Here is a 20,441-nt window from a genome sequence, read left to right as displayed (position 1 = left end):
GGTATCCGGCTCCGACTCCGACCATCACTCCGAAAGAAGTTATCACTTCGACTCCGAATATACTCAAGATGAAGGTGTTGCCGGTCTAGCACTTGTATCAACCAACTCCTACGACATATTTGACACACCAAATGAAGGAATTGGAAGATGCTTCATGGCCAAGGGTCCAAAGGTAACACACCCCGAGTATGTTGATTTTAATAGTGATGAAGATGATTTGCTAGGAGATGATGATTTACTTGTTGACAACTCTAGTGATGAATACTATGATGAAACATCAATTAATCATGCTAATCAAGATAAAATGAATGACAATGATAAGGAGAAGATTGAGCGTCTAACTAAAGAACTAAACACTCTTAAGTTAGCTCATGAAACTACCTTGGAAGATCATCGAGAACTTTTAAAGACTCATGAGAAGCTACGCTTTGAAAAGCTCAACCTTGAGCAAGAGCATGAGTTCTTAAAAGCAATCAATGATGATCTTCGCAAGAAAAGTTCTTCTTACATTGCCAAGCATTTACTCTTATCTACTTACATGCCACAAGTCAAATCCAGTAATAAGAACAAGAAAGATTCTTCTTCTAGTAGTAACAACAATCATGCTAAATCCAATGTTGTTGCTTCTAGTAGTTCTCTTGATTCCACTAATGACTCCCTTAGCCAAGTTACACTTGAGCAAGAAAATAGCTTATTGAAGGGTATCATAGAGAAAGGTGTTTACAAGAGTCTTGCCGGAAGTAAGCAATTTGAGGAAATTGTACGCAAGCAAGGAAGGCACCGGAAGAATCAAGGTGTTGGTTTTGAACGAAAGTTCAATGCCAATGGATTTGAGTGGGAAGAAGATAATTATCCCGAGACGAAGTTTGTTCCTCAACAAGAGAAGTATGATCCTACTTCTTTCCAAGGAACACAAGCTCAAGATGATCTTCCACCACAAGACCACAAGCTAAAAGGCAAGGACAAGCTTCAAGAAGAGATTGATGCATTTGAAGAAGCTCCTAAAGCCTTGGTCAAGTGGGTTCCCAAGACTACATCAAGTTCCACTTCATCAAGTATGACTACAACTCCAAGGATTCCCATCAAGATGGTGTGGATCCCTAAGAAGAAGAACTAGAGAGTTCTTGAGGGTGACTCCGCCAACATACTTCACTCTTATCATTTTGGCAAGGACAAGTGCAAACAACTTCCATATCTTGCACTAGTTCAAGGAGTCACAAACCCTCTTGTTGGTAAGACAAGGGACAAGGTAACCTAATGCATTCATGGACATAATCTCATGTGAACATCACTCTATGTCTATGGATATCCTTGTTTTTCCTTGTGGGACTAACCTGCGTAGGTATTGAAAGTGCAACTCACTCCAAAGGATTGCTCTGAATGATCTACATCAACATTGAGCACCTACATCTTCAACACCTACACGAAGTCATCATCGACAAAACCCAAGGTTAGTTCATCCCTCTTAGGGGGATATCACATCTAGGGGGAGCTTTACTCTAATCAATTGAGCTAAAGCAACTCTAATGATGTGAACACAACAATGCTTTATGTAAAAGTGGCAACCCCACTTGTGCTTAAACGATGAGTATAACCTATGATCAAATGTTCCATTTGACTCCTAAGTCAATATACTCATATATAGATGACCTAGTCATCGCCAAAATGCTTGATAGATGCTAGAGTGATTGTGCATGCTTTGTCACATATTTCATTGTCATTTTATTGTGTGAGCATGTTGGACGCGTATTTTACTCATTCGAGGACATCCATTTGTTGTTTTGTTTGTTTGGTTTTTTCTTTTGCCAAATGGATGGACAAGAATGCCTAAGAACTCCCTCTAGTTATCTATGCTTTTCTCGTCTCAAACTCTATTCATGCTACATCACAAAGTTTGATCAAGTCAGATTCGAACCACTCTGTGTGAGGAGCACTCGGAGTCCCCGATTCGTCATAGACTTAAACTTCCAAAACCTCTTTGTGCATTTCGGTCTGACCGAGAAATCCATTACGGTCAAACCGAGTTCACTAAGTTGATCTAGGTTTTCATCTCGGTGCAACCGATTTGAACACTTCGGTCACACCGAGTTGCAGCAACCGCTTGCGATTCTGCAATCTCGGTGCCACCGAGTTGTTCCACTCGGTCACACCGACAGGGTCGGGATATAAATACCCACGGGTGAGACTTTGGAAATTTCTTCAAATTCTCTCAGCCGCGCGTGTCCTGCTCTGCCTCCTCGGGTCTTCGGATCATCTCCTCGCCGCCAACGACCTCCCGCCGTTGGACTCTGCCGCCGTCGACGGAATCTGCTCCGCCGTCGCCGCCGTAGCGAACACTCGCCACCCTAGGGTAAGTGTTCGACCCCTTGTGCTGTCCTTTTCACTCCGATTCCTAGCACAAGGACAATGCCGTGTTTCTTGCCACGAATGTGATTAATCCATCCAGCTAAAACTTCCTTAGGTCTAGATTGACTCAAGAATTTTAGGGTTAGCTCTCCGCAGAACTCATCTCGGACCGACCGAAATGTAGAAATCGGTCTCACCGATTCGGCTTAGGCCATTGCACATGCGCTTTTCGGTCCGACCGAAACGTGCAAATCGGTGTGACCGAGTTCAAGATTCTGTGAAACCCTAGCAATCTCGGTGCCACCAAACTGTGACTCAGCCCAACCGAGTTCACTAGTTTAGGTTCTAAGTGTTGCTTTGGTATCACCAAGTTTGTCAATTCGGTAGCTCCGAGATCACTTCTGTAGAGAACTAAAACTAAGATTTTTGACTCAATTTGTTTTGCAAAACCTATGTACTTTGTGATGCTCATCTACTCTACCTCATCTACAACCTATTCACAGGGTCTGCTGCCAGTTTGCCTGCAAGATGTCTGACCAGAGTGACAGCCAGAACAGGTCTGAGGAACATGTGCAGATGAGTGAGGGTTTAGATCCCTCTAGCACATCTGATGATGGCAGCAGGAGCACTCCAAGTAACTTGCCAAAGGCAGCCACCAGATCAAGGAAGAAGAGAACCTCATAATCTGAGGATGAGGACTATGTGGCCACTGAGGAGGAAGTGAGCTCCAAAAAGAAGGTTCTGAAGAAGGAGTATGGCACAACTGCTGCAAGTAAGCCAGGGCTAAACAAGAAGGCACCTGCAAAGAGGATGCCAATGTCAAAGCCAAGGGAAGTTGCCACAGGTGAAACTATGAAGTTCACCATTGAATCTGAAGAAGAAGTAGCTAGTGAGGACAAGAAGAAGAAGAGGGCAAGAACTACAAAAGCTAAAGTTCTTGGAAAGTCCTCAATGGTGAGATCAGATGATGAAGAGGATGCTGCTCCAGCACCTAAGGCATAGAAGCTCATGGGAGATGCTATAAAGTCAGGGGCTGCTGCTAAGCCCAAACCTGCTCCCAAAGCTGTTGCTCCAGCTCCCAAGACTGCACCCAAGAGGAGTACCAGGAACATACCTGCTGAGGAGAAGAACAAGGCCCCAGTGCCTGAGACTGAAGAAGAGGAAGCTGAAGCCCAAGTGCTAAGGAAGCTAAAGCCAAAGATCCCTGACCATAATGATGCACATCCTGCTGCAGAAGATATGAGGATTAGGAAGGATGCAGGACTGAGACAGTGGAGAAAGGCTGGCCCGTATGCTGTCAGGAGGAGAACTGCTGTGGATTATAGGTTCCACACAAAGGAACAACAAGATTTCTATGAGACTATCCTGCTTGACAAGAAGCCCATAGTGTGTGACATGAGATGGGTGGACTGGACCTACATAAGAGAGAATGAAGATCACTTCCCAGGTGTTTATGACAGCTTCAAGGCATGTGAGGTTGACAAGTTTGTTGGCTAAAATCTCACCAGGTGGAATGATGAGCTGATCATGCAATTCTATTCTACTGCTCATTCTATCCAGATGGCAGAATCGTATGGATGTCAGAGGGTACAAGGTACCAGTCTACAGTTGATGAGTGGGATAGATTGATCAATGCTCCAGAAGCTCATGAAGATGACTTGGATGTCTATGCCAAGAAGAAGAAGGATCACAACTCAATGCCCAGCATGTACAAGGAGATTCCTGATGCATACCTGGAGACTCACAAGTTTGGCTGTGTGAAGCACTTACTGTCAGGCCTGCCTACAATCAATACCATTCTGAGGCACACTCTGTTTCCAAAGTCAGGTGATCACAGAATGATCAGAGGACACTCCATCAACTTGCTGCATATATTTGATGTTCCTCAAAAGTTCAAAGTGATGAGTCTGATTGTGGAAACAATCAAGAGGACAGCTGCAGATCAGAAGAGATCTTGTGGATATGCTCCACAAATTCAGGTGCTCATCAACTTCCAGATGGGCACAGGCACATATCTATTGGACAAAGAGCATTTACCCCTCAGGCCAGACTTTGAGGACAACATTGTTGTCATGACTGAGGAAGATCCATCATCACTGCAAGCACATGAGAAGAGAGAGAAGGCAAGGGCAGAGAAAGCTGCAAGGATGCCAACTGTTGAAGAGGCATCTCAAGTGTTCTTGAAGAGCAAGCAAGATCAGCTTGGATATCTGATCCAATCCACCTTGAGGATTGAGAAGGGCTTGGCCACCCTGACTCAAAACCAGGAGAGCTTGGAGAGGATCATTGAGCAGAAATTATATGATCTTGATGTCAAGGTAACTGAGATTTAGTCAGTAGTTGAGCAACTTCAGGAGGAAGTGAAGGAGAAGAAGGGCAAGTCTACTACAGATGCTTTTATTAGAGTGCCCAGAAGCCAGAGGTCTGCTGCAGTGCCTGTCCTAGACACAAGAGCTACTACATCTGCACCAGCAGCCACAGCCTCAGTGCCATCAGCTCCAGCAGCCACTCCACCAGCTCCAGCTACATCAACAGAAGCTTTCATCCTTGGAGGCATTGATTTCTACTACACAACCTTCTTATTGTAGATGTTGTTGGGCCTCCAAGTGCAGAGGTTTGTAGGACAGTAGCAAATTTCCCTCAAGTGGATGACCTAAGGTTTATCAATCTGTGGGAGGCGTAGGATGAAGATGGTCTCTCTCAAGCAACCCTGCAACCAAATAACAAAGTGTCTCTTGTGTCCCCAACACACCCAATACAATGGTAAATTGTATAGGTGCACTAGTTCGGCGAAGAGATGGTGATACAAGTGCAATACGGATGGTTGATATAGGTTTTTGTAATATGAAAATATAAAAACAGCAAGGTAACTAATGACAAAAGTGAGCGAAAACGATATTGCAATGCTAGGAAACAAGGCCTAGGGTTCATACTTCCACTAGTGCAAGTTCTCTCAACAATAATAACATAATTGGATCATATAACTATCCCTCAACATGCAACAAAGAGTCACTCCATAGTCACTAATAGCGGAGAACAAACAAAGAGATTATTGTAGGGTACGAAACCACCTCAAAGTTATTCTTTCGGATCGATCTATCATAGAGTTAGTACTAGAATAACACCTTAAGACACAAATCAACCAAAACCCTAATGTCACCTAGATACTCCAATGTCACCTCAAGTATCCGTGGGTATGATTATACGATATGCATCAAACAATCTCAGATTCATCTATTCAACCAACACATAGAACTTCAAAGAGTGCCCCAAAGTTTCTACCGGAGAGTCAAGACGAAAATGTGTGCCAACCCCTATGCATAAGTTCACGAGCGGAACCCGCAAGTTGATCACCAAAACATACATCAAGTGGATCACGTGAATATCCCATTGTCACCACAGATAAGCACATGCAAGACATACATAAAGTGTTCTCAAATCCTTAAAGACTCAATCCGATAAGATCACTTCAAAGGGAAAACTCAATCCATTACAAGAGAGTAGAGGGGGAGAAACATCATAAGATCCAACTATACTAGCAAAGCTCGCGATACATCAAGATCGTACCATCTCAAGAAGACGAGATAGAGAGAGATCAAACACATAGCTACTGGTACATACCCTCAGCCCCGAGGATGAACTACTCCCTCCTCGTCATGGAGAGCGCCAGGATGATGAAGATGGCCACCGGTGAGGGTTCCCCCCTCCGGCAGGGTGCCAGAACAGGGTCCCGATTGGTTTTTGGTGGCTACAGAGGCTTGCGGCGGCGGAACTCCCGATCTATTATGCTCTTCGATGTTTTTAGGGTATATGGATATATATAGGCGAAAGAAGTCGGTCAAGGGAGCCACGAGGGGCCCACGAGGGTGGGGTCGCGCCCAGGGGGGTAGGGCGCGCCTCCCTACCTCGTGGCTTCCTCGAAGCTTCCTTGACGTCTACTCCAAGTCTCCTGGATTGCTTCCGTTCCAAAAATAACTCTCCCGAAGGTTTCATTCCGTTTGGACTCCGTTTGATATTCCTTTTCTTCGAAACGCTGAAATAGGCAAGAAAACAACAATTTGGGCTGGGCCTCCGGTTAATAGGTTAGTCCCAAAAAGAATATAAAAGTGTTTAGTAAAGCCCATAAACATCAAAAACAGATAATATAATAGCATGAATGCTTCATAAATTATAGATACGTTGGAGACGTATCAGCATCCCCAAGCTTAATTCCTGCTCGTCCTCGAGTAGGTAAATGATAAAAGAAATAATTTATGAAGTGTGAATGCTAGCAGGTGCACAAGTTTGATCAATGATAATTTCAATCACCTTTTCTAGCATCATTATATATCATAACAGTAGCTCAACTCATAAAACTTCTCATGATCAAGTAACAAGTTATTCACATGTTAAAGTATAGATCATAAACTTTCTTGAAAACTAACAAACCGTGTTATTAGTCATCAAACAATTACAATTCATCTTATTTTCAGGAAGGGTCTATGTCAGAGCTTTGATTCATCAAACTTCACATACTCAACTATCATTTAGTCTTTCACAATTGCTAACACTCACGTGATATTTATAGGTTCAAAGTTTTAATCAGGCACAGAGAAAGATAGGGGCTTATAGATTCGCCTCCCAACCTTTTACCTCAAGGGTAATGTCAAAAATAATAGTTCATGATGCCTTACATCCAATTGGATATATATATATATCAGGATCTTTCCAACACAATGCGCTTGCCAAAGGATAAAATGTAAAAAGGAAAGGTGAAGATCACCACGACTCTTGCATAAGGTATAAGACAAGAATAAAAGATAGGCCCTTCGCAGAGGGAAGCAGAGGTTGTCATGCGCTTTTATAGTTGGATGCACAAAATCTTAATGCGAAAGAATGTCACTTTATATTGCCACTTGTGATAGGGACCTTTATTATGCAGTCCGTCGCTTTTATTACTTCCACATCACAAGATCGTATAATGCTTATTTTCTCCACACTAATAGATCATACATATTTAGAGAGCAATTTTTATTGCATGCACCGATGACAACTTAGTTGAAGGATCTTACTCAATCCATAGGTAGGTATGGTGGACTCTCATGGCAATACTGGTTTAAGGGATGTTCGGAAGCACAAGTAGTATCTCTACTTGGTGCAAAGAATTTGGCTAGCATGAGGGGGAAAGGCAAGCTCAGCATGTTGAATGATCCATGACAATATACTTTATTTCAGATATAAGAAAACATAACCCATTACGTTGTCTTCCTTGTCCAACATCAACCTTTTAACATGTCATATTTTAATGAGTGCTCACAATCATAAAAGATGTCCAAGATAGTATATTTATATGTGAAATCTCTCTTCCCTCAATATTCTTTCATGAATTGTTCAAGTGACCAATACAATGTTTGTTAACCTTCAATAAATTTACCACCTCTACTTCTTATATGTGAAGTCATTACTCCCCATGGGATAAGCATATGAAACATATATAATTTCAGATTTATGATATTCGCTCATTCAACTATTTACTCATAGGATATAAGTGAATCACACGAGTAAATGACAAACTAATCCAAAAAGATATAAGTGAAGATCAATGAGTAGTTAAATAATTATGTAGCTATGTGAAGACTCTCTCTCATTTAAGAATTTCAGATCTTGATATTTTATTAAAATAGCAAGCAAAACGAAATAAAATGACATTATAAGAATAGCAAACATCACGTGAAGAAGCAAAAACTTAGGATCAACCGATACTAACCGATAGTTGTCGAAGAAGAAAGGTGAGATGCCAACCGGGGCATCCCCAAGCTTAGACGCTTGATACTTCTTGAAATATTATCTTGGGATGCCTTGGGTTATTGTAGGGTATGAAACCACCTCAAAGTTATTCTTTCGGATCGATCTATCATAGAGTTCATACTAGAATAACACCTTAAGACACAAATCAACCAAAACCCTAATGTCACCTAGATACTCCAATGTCACCTCAAGTATCCGTGGGTATGATTATACGATATGCATCAAACAATCTCAGATTCATCTATTCAACCAACACATAGAACTTCAAAGAGTGCCCCAAAGTTTCTACCGGAGAGTCAAGACGAAAACGTGTGCCAACCCCTATGCATAAGTTCACGAGCGGAACCCGCAAGTTGATCACCAAAACATACATCAAGTGGATCACGTGAATATCCCATTGTCACCATAGATAAGCACACGCAAGACATACATAAAGTGTTCTCAAATCCTTAAAGACTCAATCCGATAAGATCACTTCAAAGGGAAAACTCAATCCATTACAAGAGAGTAGAGGGGGAGGAACATCATAAGATCCAACTATAATAGCAAAGCTCGTGATACATCAAGATCGTACCATCTCAAGAACACGAGAGAGAGAGATCAAACACATAGCTACTGGTACATACCCTCAGCCCCGAGGGTGAACTACTCCCTCCTTGTCATAGAGAGCGCCGGGATGATGAAGATGGCCACTGGTGAGGGTTCCCCCCTCCGGCAGGGTGCCGGAACAGGGTCCCGATTGGTTTTTGGTGTTTACAGAGGCTTGCGACGGCGAAACTCCCGATCTATTCTGCTCTCCGATGTTTTTAGGATATATGGATATATATAGGTGAAAGAAGTTGGTCAGGGGAGCCACAAGGGGCCCACGAGGGTGGGGGGCGCGCCCAGGGGGGTAGGGCGCGCCTCCCTGCCTCGTGGCTTCCTCGAAGCTTCCCTGACGTCTACTCCAAGTCTCCTGGATTGCTTCCGTTCCAAAAATAACTCTCCCAAAGGTTTCATTCCGTTTGGACTCCGTTTGATATTCCTTTTCTCCGAAACACTGAAATAGGCAAGAAAACAACAATTTGGGCTGGGCCTCCGGTTAATAGGTTAGTCCCAAAAAGAATATAAAAGTGTTTAGTAAAGCCCATAAACATCTAAAATAGATAATATAATAGCATGAATACTTCATAAATTATAGATACGTTGGAGACGTATCAGTCATCTCTACACCACCTCATGAAGACCAAGCTTGAGAGACGCATAGCACTATGCATATTTTTATCTTTTTGGTACATGTTGCCAAAGGGGGAGAAATATGTATAGATCATAGTCTTCGAGAGAGAGAGAGAGAGTGTTTTTTTGTCTCTCTTTGCATTTTACTTGCTTGAACTTTATTGTGTGTTTGCTTGCTACATTATGTCTTTTGTGAGGTACTTGGATGATCATGTGATTGATCATTTGCTACCTTAATGCTTGTTTGGATGATACTATCTTTTATATCTTATATATGATCATTCACTTTGCTTGGTGATGAGTGCATGTTTTTAATTATTATCATTTTGAGCGCTCCACCAAGATGTATGTGACATGGAAGAGTGACCCATGATCCTAACACATTGTGCATTTGCAGTCCAAAGCAAATTTTAAATAATGCACAAATTTAGGGGGAGCTCTTGTTGGTCACATACTTCTCAAAGCAACGATGTATTTCAATCTTATTATCATTTGTCGAAGCTTTGATCTATATGTTGTCATCAATTACCAAAAAGGGGGAGATTGAAAGTGCAACTATCCCTGGGTGGTTTTGGTAATGATTAACAACATATAGCTCATTGAACTAATGCCATTACAAGATAAATATTTCAGGAAAGTTCAATGATTGGCATGGCATGGATAAGGAATGTGGACCCCTCAAAATGCTAAGGACAAAAGATTGGCTCAAGCTTCAAAGTCCAAGACTCTACATTTTATTTTTAGTGATCCAAGATCACATTGAGTCCATAGGAAAAGCCAATACTATTAAAAGGGGGTGAGGTGTTGCTTAATGAGTTACTTGCTCAAAATGCTTAGTGATATGCTCCAAAAACCCTCAATTACTTTCTCATATCCACATATGTCCCAAACCAAAAGTCAAACTCGGCCCCACCGAAACTTTCTATCCGACACCACCGAGTTCACTTGACATAGCCACTGCCACAAACCCTAGTCACTCCGGTCTCACCGATAGGGATCTCGGTCTCACCGAGATGGGATTGCAACCTATCTGTTTCCCTTCGTAACGTTTCGGTCCAACCGAGATGAGCGATCGGTCCCACCGAGATTGCAATGCAAACTCTCTGTTTCCCCTTCGTAACGTTTCGGTCTAACCGAGATGAGCGAATCAGTCCCACCGAGTTTGCCTGACCAACTCTCTGTTTGCTTATTACCAAAATCGGACCCACCGAGTTTGAGTAATCGGTCCAACCGAGATTACGTTATGCCCTAACCTAATGATATCGGTCCCACCGAGTTGACATGTCGGTCCCACCGAGAATCCTAACGTTCACATTTTGAACTAAATAGGTCTGACCGAGTTTTTTGATTCGGTCCCACCGAGTTTGGTGATTTGTGTGTAACAGTTAGATTTTGTGTGGAGGCTATATATACCCCTCCGCCCACTCTTCATTCGTGGAGAGAGCCATCAAAACATGCCTAAACTTCCAACATACATTTTTTGAGAGAGAACCACCTACACTTGTGTTGAGACCAAGATATTCCATTCCAACCACATAAATCTTGATCTCTAGCCTTCCCAAGTTGCTTTCCACTCAAATCATCTTTCTACCAAATCCAATCCTATGAGAGAGAGCTGAGTGTTGGGCAGACTATCATTTAAAGCACAAGAGCAAGGAGTTCATCATCAACACACCATCTATTACCTTTTGGAGAGTGGTGTCTCCTAGATTGGCTAGGTGTCACTTGGGAGCCTCCTTCAAGATTGTGGAGTTGAACCAAGGAGTTTGTATGGGCAAGGAGATCGCCTACTTCGTGAAGATCTACCCTACTGAGGCAAGTCCTTCGTGGGCGATGGCCATGGTGGGATAGACAAGGTTGCTTCTTCGTGGACCCTTCGAGGGTGGAGCCCTCCGTGGACTCGCGTAACCGTTGCCCTTCGTGGGTTGAAGTCTCCATCAACATGGATGTATGATAGCACCACCTATCGGAACCACGGATAAAAAATTTCCGTGTCTACATTGCGTTTGCTCCCTCCAAACTCCTCCCTTTACCTTCATATGCAATTGTTTTACATTCTGCTGCTATACTCTTAGAATTGCATGTGTAGGTTGATTACTTGAATTGTGCTAAGTTGCTAAAATCTGCCAAGACTTAAAATTAGGAAAAGGCTAGATTTTTATTTGGTCCAGTAGTCTAATCACCCCCCTCTAGACATACTTTCGATCCTACATGGATTTTTAATTATGCGTACTTAGGCTTTGTTTTTAATGCTGGTCTTTTGTTAGAGCGATGTTTAGGTCAACTGGCTCTGTGTAATTACTAAAACTTCTCGATTCAGTAAGTGTGGTCTGTCTGCTGCACGCTCTTTTGTGTGCCCAAATTAGCAAGCGATGTTAAATTATGCAATGACGTACCCGGGGAAATTTCCATCAAAATTTGAATTATGAAACGCATCCCATGCGCATAAAGCAGAAGAATCGTTTGCGTTGCACACAATCGTTCAAATTGAATGGTCCGACGGCACCGCGCGCGTTCAAAGTGAATGTGCCCATGGCTTGAGACCAAAATTTGAATTATCAAACTCATCCCATGCGCGTAAAGCAGAAGAATCGTTTGCGATGCATACAATCGTTCAAAGTGAATGGTCCGGCGGCACCACACGCAAAGTTTCCCTCCACATTTCCAAAATTTGGCCTACCGCCAAAATATCTACCCCCGCCCCCTTCCCCCCTTCCCCACCCCCTTTTCTCCCCGACCACAAGTCACATTTCCCCTGTTTCCTCCTTCCTTCCTTCCTTGCTAAGCTATAGCCGCTTCCTCGCTCTCGTCGTCTCGCATCCTACCGTCGGGGTCGCCATGGTCTTCTTCAAAGACATCTCCAGCGGTTCCTCCTCCGGCGACTACTAATTCACCACCCGGGTATGCCTCTCTTCTCTCTCTCGGGCTATGACTTGGAATGAAGGATTTTTATCCGGAGGTCAATTTGAGTCGTTTCTTCCTCTTGTAGCTCCCTAAGACCATCAGTGGAAACGAATGGAGCGGGGTGGTTGAAGATCTATCTGCTCGTTGTCACCATCAATCTCCATGCATTAAGCTACTCACGTTTGATTCTGTGGACACTGCAAGGAAGTTTCTGGCATGTGCAGAGAAGGTTAGACCCTCTTCCGTTGTTACAAATCACTAGTAAAGTGGCCCGCTCGATGCACGGGCTAGAAATTAATAAAGTTGATTGATGAGGACATATGATTCATTGTCTAAAGAAAGCGGAATTGATATTGTGGTGCCATTTTCGAATATAAGACTTAGGTGAACACAGTTTTATCGTTGTTATGTTTTGGTTTTTACCAGTATATAAATATATGTGTTATGCATGGCGCACTAATTATATTTTATGATCAGTCACGTAGTTATGATTATATTTGTATTTTTTTTGTGTTTTTACCATTTTGCATTGTTTTGTTTTTTCTATAAACACAAATTCAATAGTTCTAGTTGTTTTCGTGCAGGCATTAATGGGTAGAATTGGTAATGCGGTGCCAGATTGTTAGGTATATATAGTGACTATTGTACCGTAAGTGATCTTGTTTTAATTTGGTTTTAAAGTTATAGTACATATCCTTTAAGCCATCTTTGGTAGGTATTTCTTTCTATGATAATTTGATTTAGTTAAGTTAAGACACATGCGCTTAATCAAAATAAAGTTATTCATAGTTAGCTACTCAGAATCTGAGTAGCACCGTTTATTGGCTGCGCTATTTACCAAATTGCGCCTGGAAATTTGTCTTAAAGATCTTAATCCTATTTTAGTGGATTAAAATTCACCTTTTTCTTGGAAAAATGGACAAGTGCGCTCAGCTGTACCAATGCATGGTGTCTTGTAATTTGACGTTAGCATAGTTTGCTTTCAGATTGTCCAGTTTCAAGAAGAGAAACATCCTCCATTTTATAATTATAGAAAAACATTGTGCACGCTACTATATAAGTACATGTAAAAAACGTTTTTGGTTTCATAGGTCCCACGATGGTATGTCTTCGTTTTCCCTATTATGTATAGCATTCTCGACTTCTGAGTAGATTTTTTTTTGTAGAGTATTGTTTTTGAAAAGGTTAAATTTTTCTGCTGGTGGAATACAGGCTCACGCAGATGGACCTAGGCACCTAACGAACACACATATTCTTTTCCATTCACACTTTGACACAGTCACATGTTGCTCTTGCCTGATCCCCTTTCTCTCCGCTCACTCCTAGATTGCTGCCGCTGGATAGCTCCCATCAGCTTGCTGCACTAATTCGGTGCCCTGAGCTTGCTCGTCCTCATTTGTAGCGACCCCCACCGCTCGATTCGCTGGATCGGCCATAGGGTGACCTCCGACGGTGGCTGGTTTGTCTCGTGAACGGCGATGGAGGGGGTAGTAGGGCCAAGGTGGAGCTGCACAAGGGAGGAGGCGAGATCGTCGATCTGCAAGGTGATGTTACTCTCGGCGTCGGTGCAGGTGATGTTGGTGTGGATTTAGTCTCCCGCAGCCAGTTTGATCCATTTTAGTATGAGGATGCTGTAGACGTTTTCTGCGCCTAGAGCGCCAGCCAGATGCATCCTCCACATCTCCAACATTCTTCGAAGTTCGACCTGCAGGTCCCCATTTTTCTTTTCCTCACTGAGTCATATATTTATTTATTTTGTAACCATTTCCTTTGTTTTTGCGATTGAACCAACATAATGTATTTAAGGAAATGCCTGTTAAGTCAAAATGTTTCTTCATTTTTCCTTGAAATCTTGCAAAAACATGTGATTCCTTTTTAAGGGCTCTATAAGTCTTGAATGAGGTAGATAGTAATTAGTGAGTGAAATTAGAAAGAATGTATGTATATGTCTACGCACACATGATAACTGAACCGGCGGACTTGAGAGCTCGTCGAATTCGGCGGCACTTTTGCCGTCTGCATGCATGTACGCGATGTGCTAGCTTCTATCCTATGCAAGTGTGAGGTTCGTGGGGGTATTGTTCTCCCCAAGTTCTGACCTGGATGTGTCATTGCTGTCCCAAAGTGATGCAGTCCAAAAATTTGCCTTCATCGTTGACAGAGCCATAGAGGCAGCCCGGCTAGGTCATCGTATATTTTCACCTGCAAGTCCTCCTTCCTCTTATCGCGATTGAACTAATATAATCAAATAAGGTAGTGCTTTTTAGCGATTAACGTTTCAATTTATGGTTTTATACCATTATGTATACTGTCTGCTCTTGATTTTCTTTCGATTGACTTATGGTAAAGGTACTAAATGATCATAGTATTGAATTACAGATAGTAACTTATGAGTCACAAATACATCTTACAGCGTAGTGTTAATTCATTTATTCCCCTTCCACCTTTTCCGGACTTGGGACTGACATTGGCAGTGTTAGCCCCTCTACCCCTATTAATATTTAACAAAATTAATAAATAATTAGTATATTTATGGTTAGCTATAGTTTCAATACAAATTAAGATTTAATCCGTTGTACATATAAAATATAACAATGTGCCGATGAAGTCACATAATATAGATTATCCATGTTTGGTATTAATGAACTATTTCGTCCAAACATTGATGCATGTTTGCAATACTTCGGTACAGTAGTAGACCATATATGTCCTGCCATACCATGTTAGCATAGCTAAGTCTGTTTTTATTTTCAGGATTGTTTGCAGTGCAAGGTAAATAGGTGGCTCTCTGAATGGTGGCAAGCAACGTTTCCCTGTTGGTACCATAGTCCCAAAGATGGCATGCTTTTCGCTCTACCTATCGTTCTTTCGTCGTACCAAAAAATTCCACCCCATCATTCACACTTGTATCTTGTTTTTTCGAAGTCCCAAGTTTCCATACCATTCCTTTCCAATGTCCTGTCCAAGTTTCTGAATTTACCATCAATTTTAATATTAGTAATGTCTCGTATTGTTGATACTGAAAAAAGTATTTGGGGTTTGTTTCTTTCATGTACATTTTTTTGTTACTTTTAGTAATGTACACTTTTTATTAGTTTTAGTCATGTACATGTACATAACATAAATGAGGTTCATGAATGTCCAGATTTTAGATGTTGATTGTATTTTGTTCTTGCTTACCTCATAGTCTCACCAGTCCGGCTGATTAGTGCTTTTTTTTGTCGATTGTTCTGCAACCCTCTTGCTTTGTATTTTTCTTTTCTATGTAGTCTTGCCTCTTTAGCTTTGTCTGTTGAGTTAATTGCCCTCCATAAACATAAATACCAATTAGTAGAAGTAAGATATGGAATTTTCTTCATAAGAAATTTATTACTCGTGGCGGTGGTCAATGTACATGACATTGTTCCTTATGGCAATGAAACATTTTTTCCCTTAGTATTGGTTTAGATAGAGTGCATGGGTATGTTTTATCATGATTTATTGAAAGCATACTTCATAGCTATAGGTAGAACTAAATGTAACATGTTTTTGTGATTTAATAGCACAATTTAAATTAGCTACACTTGAATATATGGAAATGCATGGGCGATGGACTTTATAACCACTTGTTCACGGTAAAATGTGTAGGATATAATTTTAGTACATCAAATCCATTGAGTTAATGAAGGAATATTTTTATGGTAAAAAAGATCGGTGGACAAAGATAGAAGAATTGATGTGCAAAGCATAAGCAAGGTACATAATTTGCTTCATGTATACTATACTACCAAGTGTGCATCATTAGTGGTAAAATTTAGAACCAAATGGATGATGATACACATAAGGGTAAAACTTTGTGAATATTTTCTTACTTCACGTGGATCAAAGGTTGTTCTTTTGGTGTAGCTGTTTAGTGTGGGACATCCCTATGCATGATTGAAGGCTGTCTATTTTTCTTGTCTCGCTTGTTTCATTCTCCTCCTCTTGTGCCTAATTAGAATTGTTGCCTTTTTAGTTGTAACATTCTTGAGATACCACAGATAAAAGGTTCACGATTAGTGATGGATCATCTTGTTGGATTGCATATTGGATTTGTTTTAGCCACCTTGGCAGGTTTCTCAAATTCCTTGCTATAGGGCCCACCTTTTTTATTTTCATTGATTATTCCTACACAACAGAGAATGCAAATATAAAGTTAAAGAGGATGACTTTATAATATCATTATAGATTGTCGTAGACCCAGAATTTATGTTTTTTAGGGTGATGGACGACTATGAAGCTCAATGGCGATGTGCCCGCTGTTCTTTGGATAGGCGAGTACCTTGCTCTGCCGCTTGAGACCTGGGCCAGCCGGCCCTGCTTGTCCCAATGGTGGGGCCACCACTGATTTCAGACTAATTCTCAAGTTTATGAAGATTCATTATTTTTATTACTTCTCACCTTGCTAATATCTGTTTGTCTTAGAAGTAAAGGAGACCAACTTTCTGCAGAAATCTTTAATGATAAAGATGATCTTAAGTTCCAATCATCACGTGAAGACACAAATATTGAGTATTTCTTAGTTGCGGCCGGACGAAGCCATCTCTACCTGATCAATGAGGTACTTTTTTTTGACAGAATTACTTAGGTACTCAGGCAAAATATTATGTGAAACATCATTTGATCTACAAACTCCAAGTGGATACCATATTGCAGTGCCATTTGCTTCTTAATGGACTTAGGACCTATGGAAGCTGTTCCACAACCCCAAATTATAGTTGAGGAGCCAACTATAATAATTCTGTGAGATGGTACTTACTGGAGGCGGTTTGATCTCTCGACGGAGCTGCCACCCCGTCTTAGCGTAACGCGAGTCGAGGCGGACGTCGTCGCGGTAGCGACGACGGACGCCGAGACGAGCACGTGACAACACTGCCACCCTGTCTATTTTAGGGTCACGCGAGTCGAGGCGGACGTCGTCGCGGTAGCGACGACGGACGCCGAGACAAGAACGTGACATCACTGCCACCCTGTCTTAGCGTAACGCGAGTCGAGGCGGATGTACACTTATACGCGGACGGAGGGAGTAGTATTTCTACACACTATTGAGAGAGTTTGGTTATGTCTTGAGAGAATGTATCCGAAACGACTCCTTGGCGATCGATCGCGGGAGCGATCGATTCCGACCGCGCGGAGAGCGTCCTATTCCCTTCCCCTTTCTAGCTCGTTTCCTTATTTGGAAAATCCCACCCGGCCGCTATCTATCCCCTTTTCCCTTTCGCCCTGCCGCTTCCCCTCTTGGCCGGCGGCTCCTCCCTCGCGGTAGCGACCAATACGGCGAGACGCCGCGGCCGCGCGAGCGCCCGCGAGGTCAGCGGCGAATAGGGCGAGGCGCCGCGGCCGCGCAAGCGCACGCGAGGTCAGTGGTGATTACGGCGAGGCGCCACGTCCGCACGGGCGGCAGCGGCCAATACGACGAGGCGCAGCGGCCGCACGGGCCCCACGAGGTCCAGGGGCGGCTGCGGCCAATTCGGCGAGGCGGCGGCTGTTCGGTGGCCGTACGTCCTCCTGCCTGGGCTTGAACTCCCGCCGTGCGTCCCCACCCGCATCACCAAGCTTCCCAGTGCCGTCCGCGTCGCCTCCGAGGATGTCCTGGTACCGCCCGCTCCCCCCCTCTCCTCTTCCTTTCCGACGAGTCCATAGCTGACGACGGCCACCGTCTCCGAGCTCACGAACACCTAGATTTGACAGGGAGCAGCACATTGATGTCAATTTTTGGCAGCTCTGCTCTCATGAAGCTAGGATGGATAGGTAGTTCCCGTTACACACAGCTTGCTCTGTTTTCAGCATGAGGAGGAAGAAGATGATTTAATTTTCTTGGGAAGATTAATCCAGTGAGGATGCTGGACAAGAAAATAGGAGGAATATGGATCTCAAACTGAAGAAAAGCAGGGCACCTTGCTGGCTCTGTACTCAGAAAAGAAGATTGTTTACTGTTTCAGAAAAATAGGTTCAACAGCTACTCATGCGCCTCAGTCTCGTCTTTCGTTGATGGCAGAGCACCAAGTAGCAGTGTTCGGGAGCGCATCTCTGCGAAAATCCATACAAGTATCGGAACCGGCTGTGGAGATGGGAAAAAGGAAATCCCTATATGCATCTCTGAAACAATGACATTTTTTCAGTCAATGAACTAAGACTAGCAGTTCATTTTTATTCTTTAGTGGAATCTTTTTTGGACGAAATTCTGAACACTATTCAAAGAAATCAGCAGCTACCATTTGTTGAAGAATGTACTCCGTCCGTAAAGGAATATATACGTCTAGAAGTAGTGATCTAAACTCTCTTATATTTCTTCTACAGAGAGAGTACTAATTCTGTGAACATTGTTTTGTTTTTCTGTAGCAAGTTATTCTATGAACACTATGCAAGGAAATCAGCTGCCATTGTTCAGAGAATGAGCTAATTCTCTGAAAAATCGTTTTGTTTCGGTAGCAAATTATTGTATGAATTCTGAACATTTATTCAAAGAAATTGAGCTCTGAATATTGTTCAAGCAACAGAGATAGAGCACAGTCTGTATATACATTGAGCATTAAGCTAGGAGAGTTCTTGGATAATCCTTGATGAGACATTGGTGTGCTGAATGATCTCTGTTGCCCACCATAATTTTTTTAATATGAAATATGCATGCTTGTATGTGCTGTCTCATTTTAGTACCTGCGGTCATCTTCAATTTTTGTCATAAATTATGATTTTGTTTTAGTTATAAATTGTAGGTTTCTAATCTGGTGCCTGCTACTCCTTTCCATTTTGCAGGTCAGAGTTGAAACAGACCCACAAGACAGAACTCAGCTCTGGATAGGTCTTCGGGAGCTGAGTTATTTTACCTCAGTTTACCCCCTTTTAGCAGCCACCATTAATTTTTCCTGGCACTCCTTTTGAACATTGTTGAAAGAAATCAGCAGCTGCCATTATTTTACATCAGTTTACCCCCCTTTTAGCAAAAACAGACAACTCATTGTCTCGCTACTCCTAATTTTTTATTGTGCTTTTGTGTAGGAGAAATTGATCCTTAGACTACAAAAACAACAGAACATCAGGGATGATATTCAGGTTGACATATCTGAAAAGAGGTATCTCAGTAACAACCTCCTTTTTCTTTTTTCTTTTTTCTCCTCAATGGGGATGTACTCTATGTATAACAAGCAATTTTGCTGTGCTTTTTCATTCTATTTTGTTTCCTTCAAGCTTCCTTTTTACTCTGCATTTTCTACCTTTTCATTTTGTGGCAGCCCAAGAATACTACAAATGGGTTCGACATGGGTTGAACATAGGGGTTCTTGGCCTGAGCATGCAAGTGTATGGCCGGGACAATCGTTACGTGATTAATATGTTGGGAAAATCAGTAATGGTCGAGCAAACCGAAAAGGAGAGGCTGAATCTTCTCCCGCAAAGTTACTGGTCAAGATACTATGTCGAATGCGACATTGCTGTAAGTACAAACATAAATATGTGCAGAGAATACTCTTTTTTTTTCCATCCAAACACTTTGTCATTTGTTTTGCGTGCCCCCACCCTTCTGTGCCTTTTATGAATCTTTGATCGGTTCAAATTTTTTCAGACAGTATTCCAAAAGGCATTTGAAACTCCAATGGCGTTATCTGTTCACCTGAGGGAGAGAATGATAGGGTTCCAGCTTGACCGAATTGACATCGTATTTTTGTAGTCCAACATACGAGCCATATAATTCTATAGCCTCCTTGCAAATCCCATTTCTTTTCAATTTTCAGTCAGAAGTCAACATAAATTTTTTGTGGTAATATCGTTTTTATTTTTGGATCAATGAACAGGGCTTTTTTCCCCACCTTTAAGCTCATATGGCTTTTGGTACACTGTTGTCTCAAACTTTAGGAAGAAAATGTTCGAAGTCCTCAGCCCAAACAACCAAATTGGCCTGATTGCTGACGAAGCGCAGCTTGTAATAAAGAATTTCAAAGAGACTTCCACCCTGTCTTAGCGTAACGCGAGTCGAGGTGGACGTCATCGCGGTAGCGACGACGGACGCCGAGACGAGCACGTGACACCACTGCCACCCTGTCTTAGCGTAACGCGAGTCGAGGCGGACGTCGTCGCGGTAGCGACGACGGATGCCGAGACGAGCACGTGACACCACTGTCACCCCGTCTTAGCATAACGCGAGTCGAGGCGGACGTCGTCGCGGTAGCGACGAC

At 42.5% G+C, this 20,441-nt stretch overlaps 1 protein-coding gene across 8 annotated transcripts; it reads left to right on the top strand.

The window, feature by feature from the left end:
* Nucleotides 1-13,490: 13,490 nt before the first annotated feature.
* Nucleotides 13,491-20,100, top strand: LOC109755803 (uncharacterized). Of its 8 annotated transcripts, none has more exons than XM_073500051.1 (7): nucleotides 13,491-13,796; nucleotides 13,890-13,963; nucleotides 15,007-16,602; nucleotides 16,699-16,831; nucleotides 19,270-19,343; nucleotides 19,503-19,702; nucleotides 19,832-20,100. In XM_073500051.1, the coding sequence occupies exons 3-6, from the start codon at nucleotides 16,505-16,507 to the stop codon at nucleotides 19,597-19,599; spliced, it is 402 nt and encodes a 133-aa protein (XP_073356152.1). In that variant the 5' UTR covers nucleotides 13,491-13,796; nucleotides 13,890-13,963; nucleotides 15,007-16,504; the 3' UTR covers nucleotides 19,600-19,702; nucleotides 19,832-20,100. The 8 variants fall into 8 exon arrangements, 6 of the variants coding, with proteins under 6 accessions (XP_073356152.1, XP_073356154.1, XP_073356153.1 ...); XM_073500053.1 differs by adding an exon at nucleotides 19,027-19,087 and having other exon boundaries at nucleotides 13,493-13,963; nucleotides 19,836-20,100; XM_073500052.1 differs by adding an exon at nucleotides 19,027-19,087 and having other exon boundaries at nucleotides 13,493-13,963.
* The last annotated feature ends 341 nt before the right edge of the window (nucleotides 20,101-20,441 follow it).

Source organism: Aegilops tauschii, chromosome 5, assembly GCF_002575655.3.
Source record: "Aegilops tauschii subsp. strangulata cultivar AL8/78 chromosome 5, Aet v6.0, whole genome shotgun sequence".
Taxonomy (NCBI): Eukaryota; Viridiplantae; Streptophyta; class Magnoliopsida; order Poales; family Poaceae; genus Aegilops; species Aegilops tauschii.
The sequence above is the reverse complement of the archived record's forward strand: the minus strand, read 5'-3'. Positions and strand labels throughout refer to the sequence as shown.

What these genes read in the sequence shown, in the direction of transcription:
- LOC109755803 (XM_073500051.1), top strand. Translation starts at nt 16,505, where the DNA reads ATGAAGCTCAATGGCGATGTGCCCGCTGTTCTTTGGATAGGCGAGTAC. An exon ending in ATCTCTACCTGATCAATGAG is followed by an intron (nt 16,832 to 19,269) that starts GTACTTTTTTTT and finishes GCTTTTGTGTAG; the next exon opens with GAGAAATTGATCCTTAGACT. An exon ending in GTTGACATATCTGAAAAGAG is followed by an intron (nt 19,344 to 19,502) that starts GTATCTCAGTAA and finishes ATTTTGTGGCAG; the next exon opens with CCCAAGAATACTACAAATGG.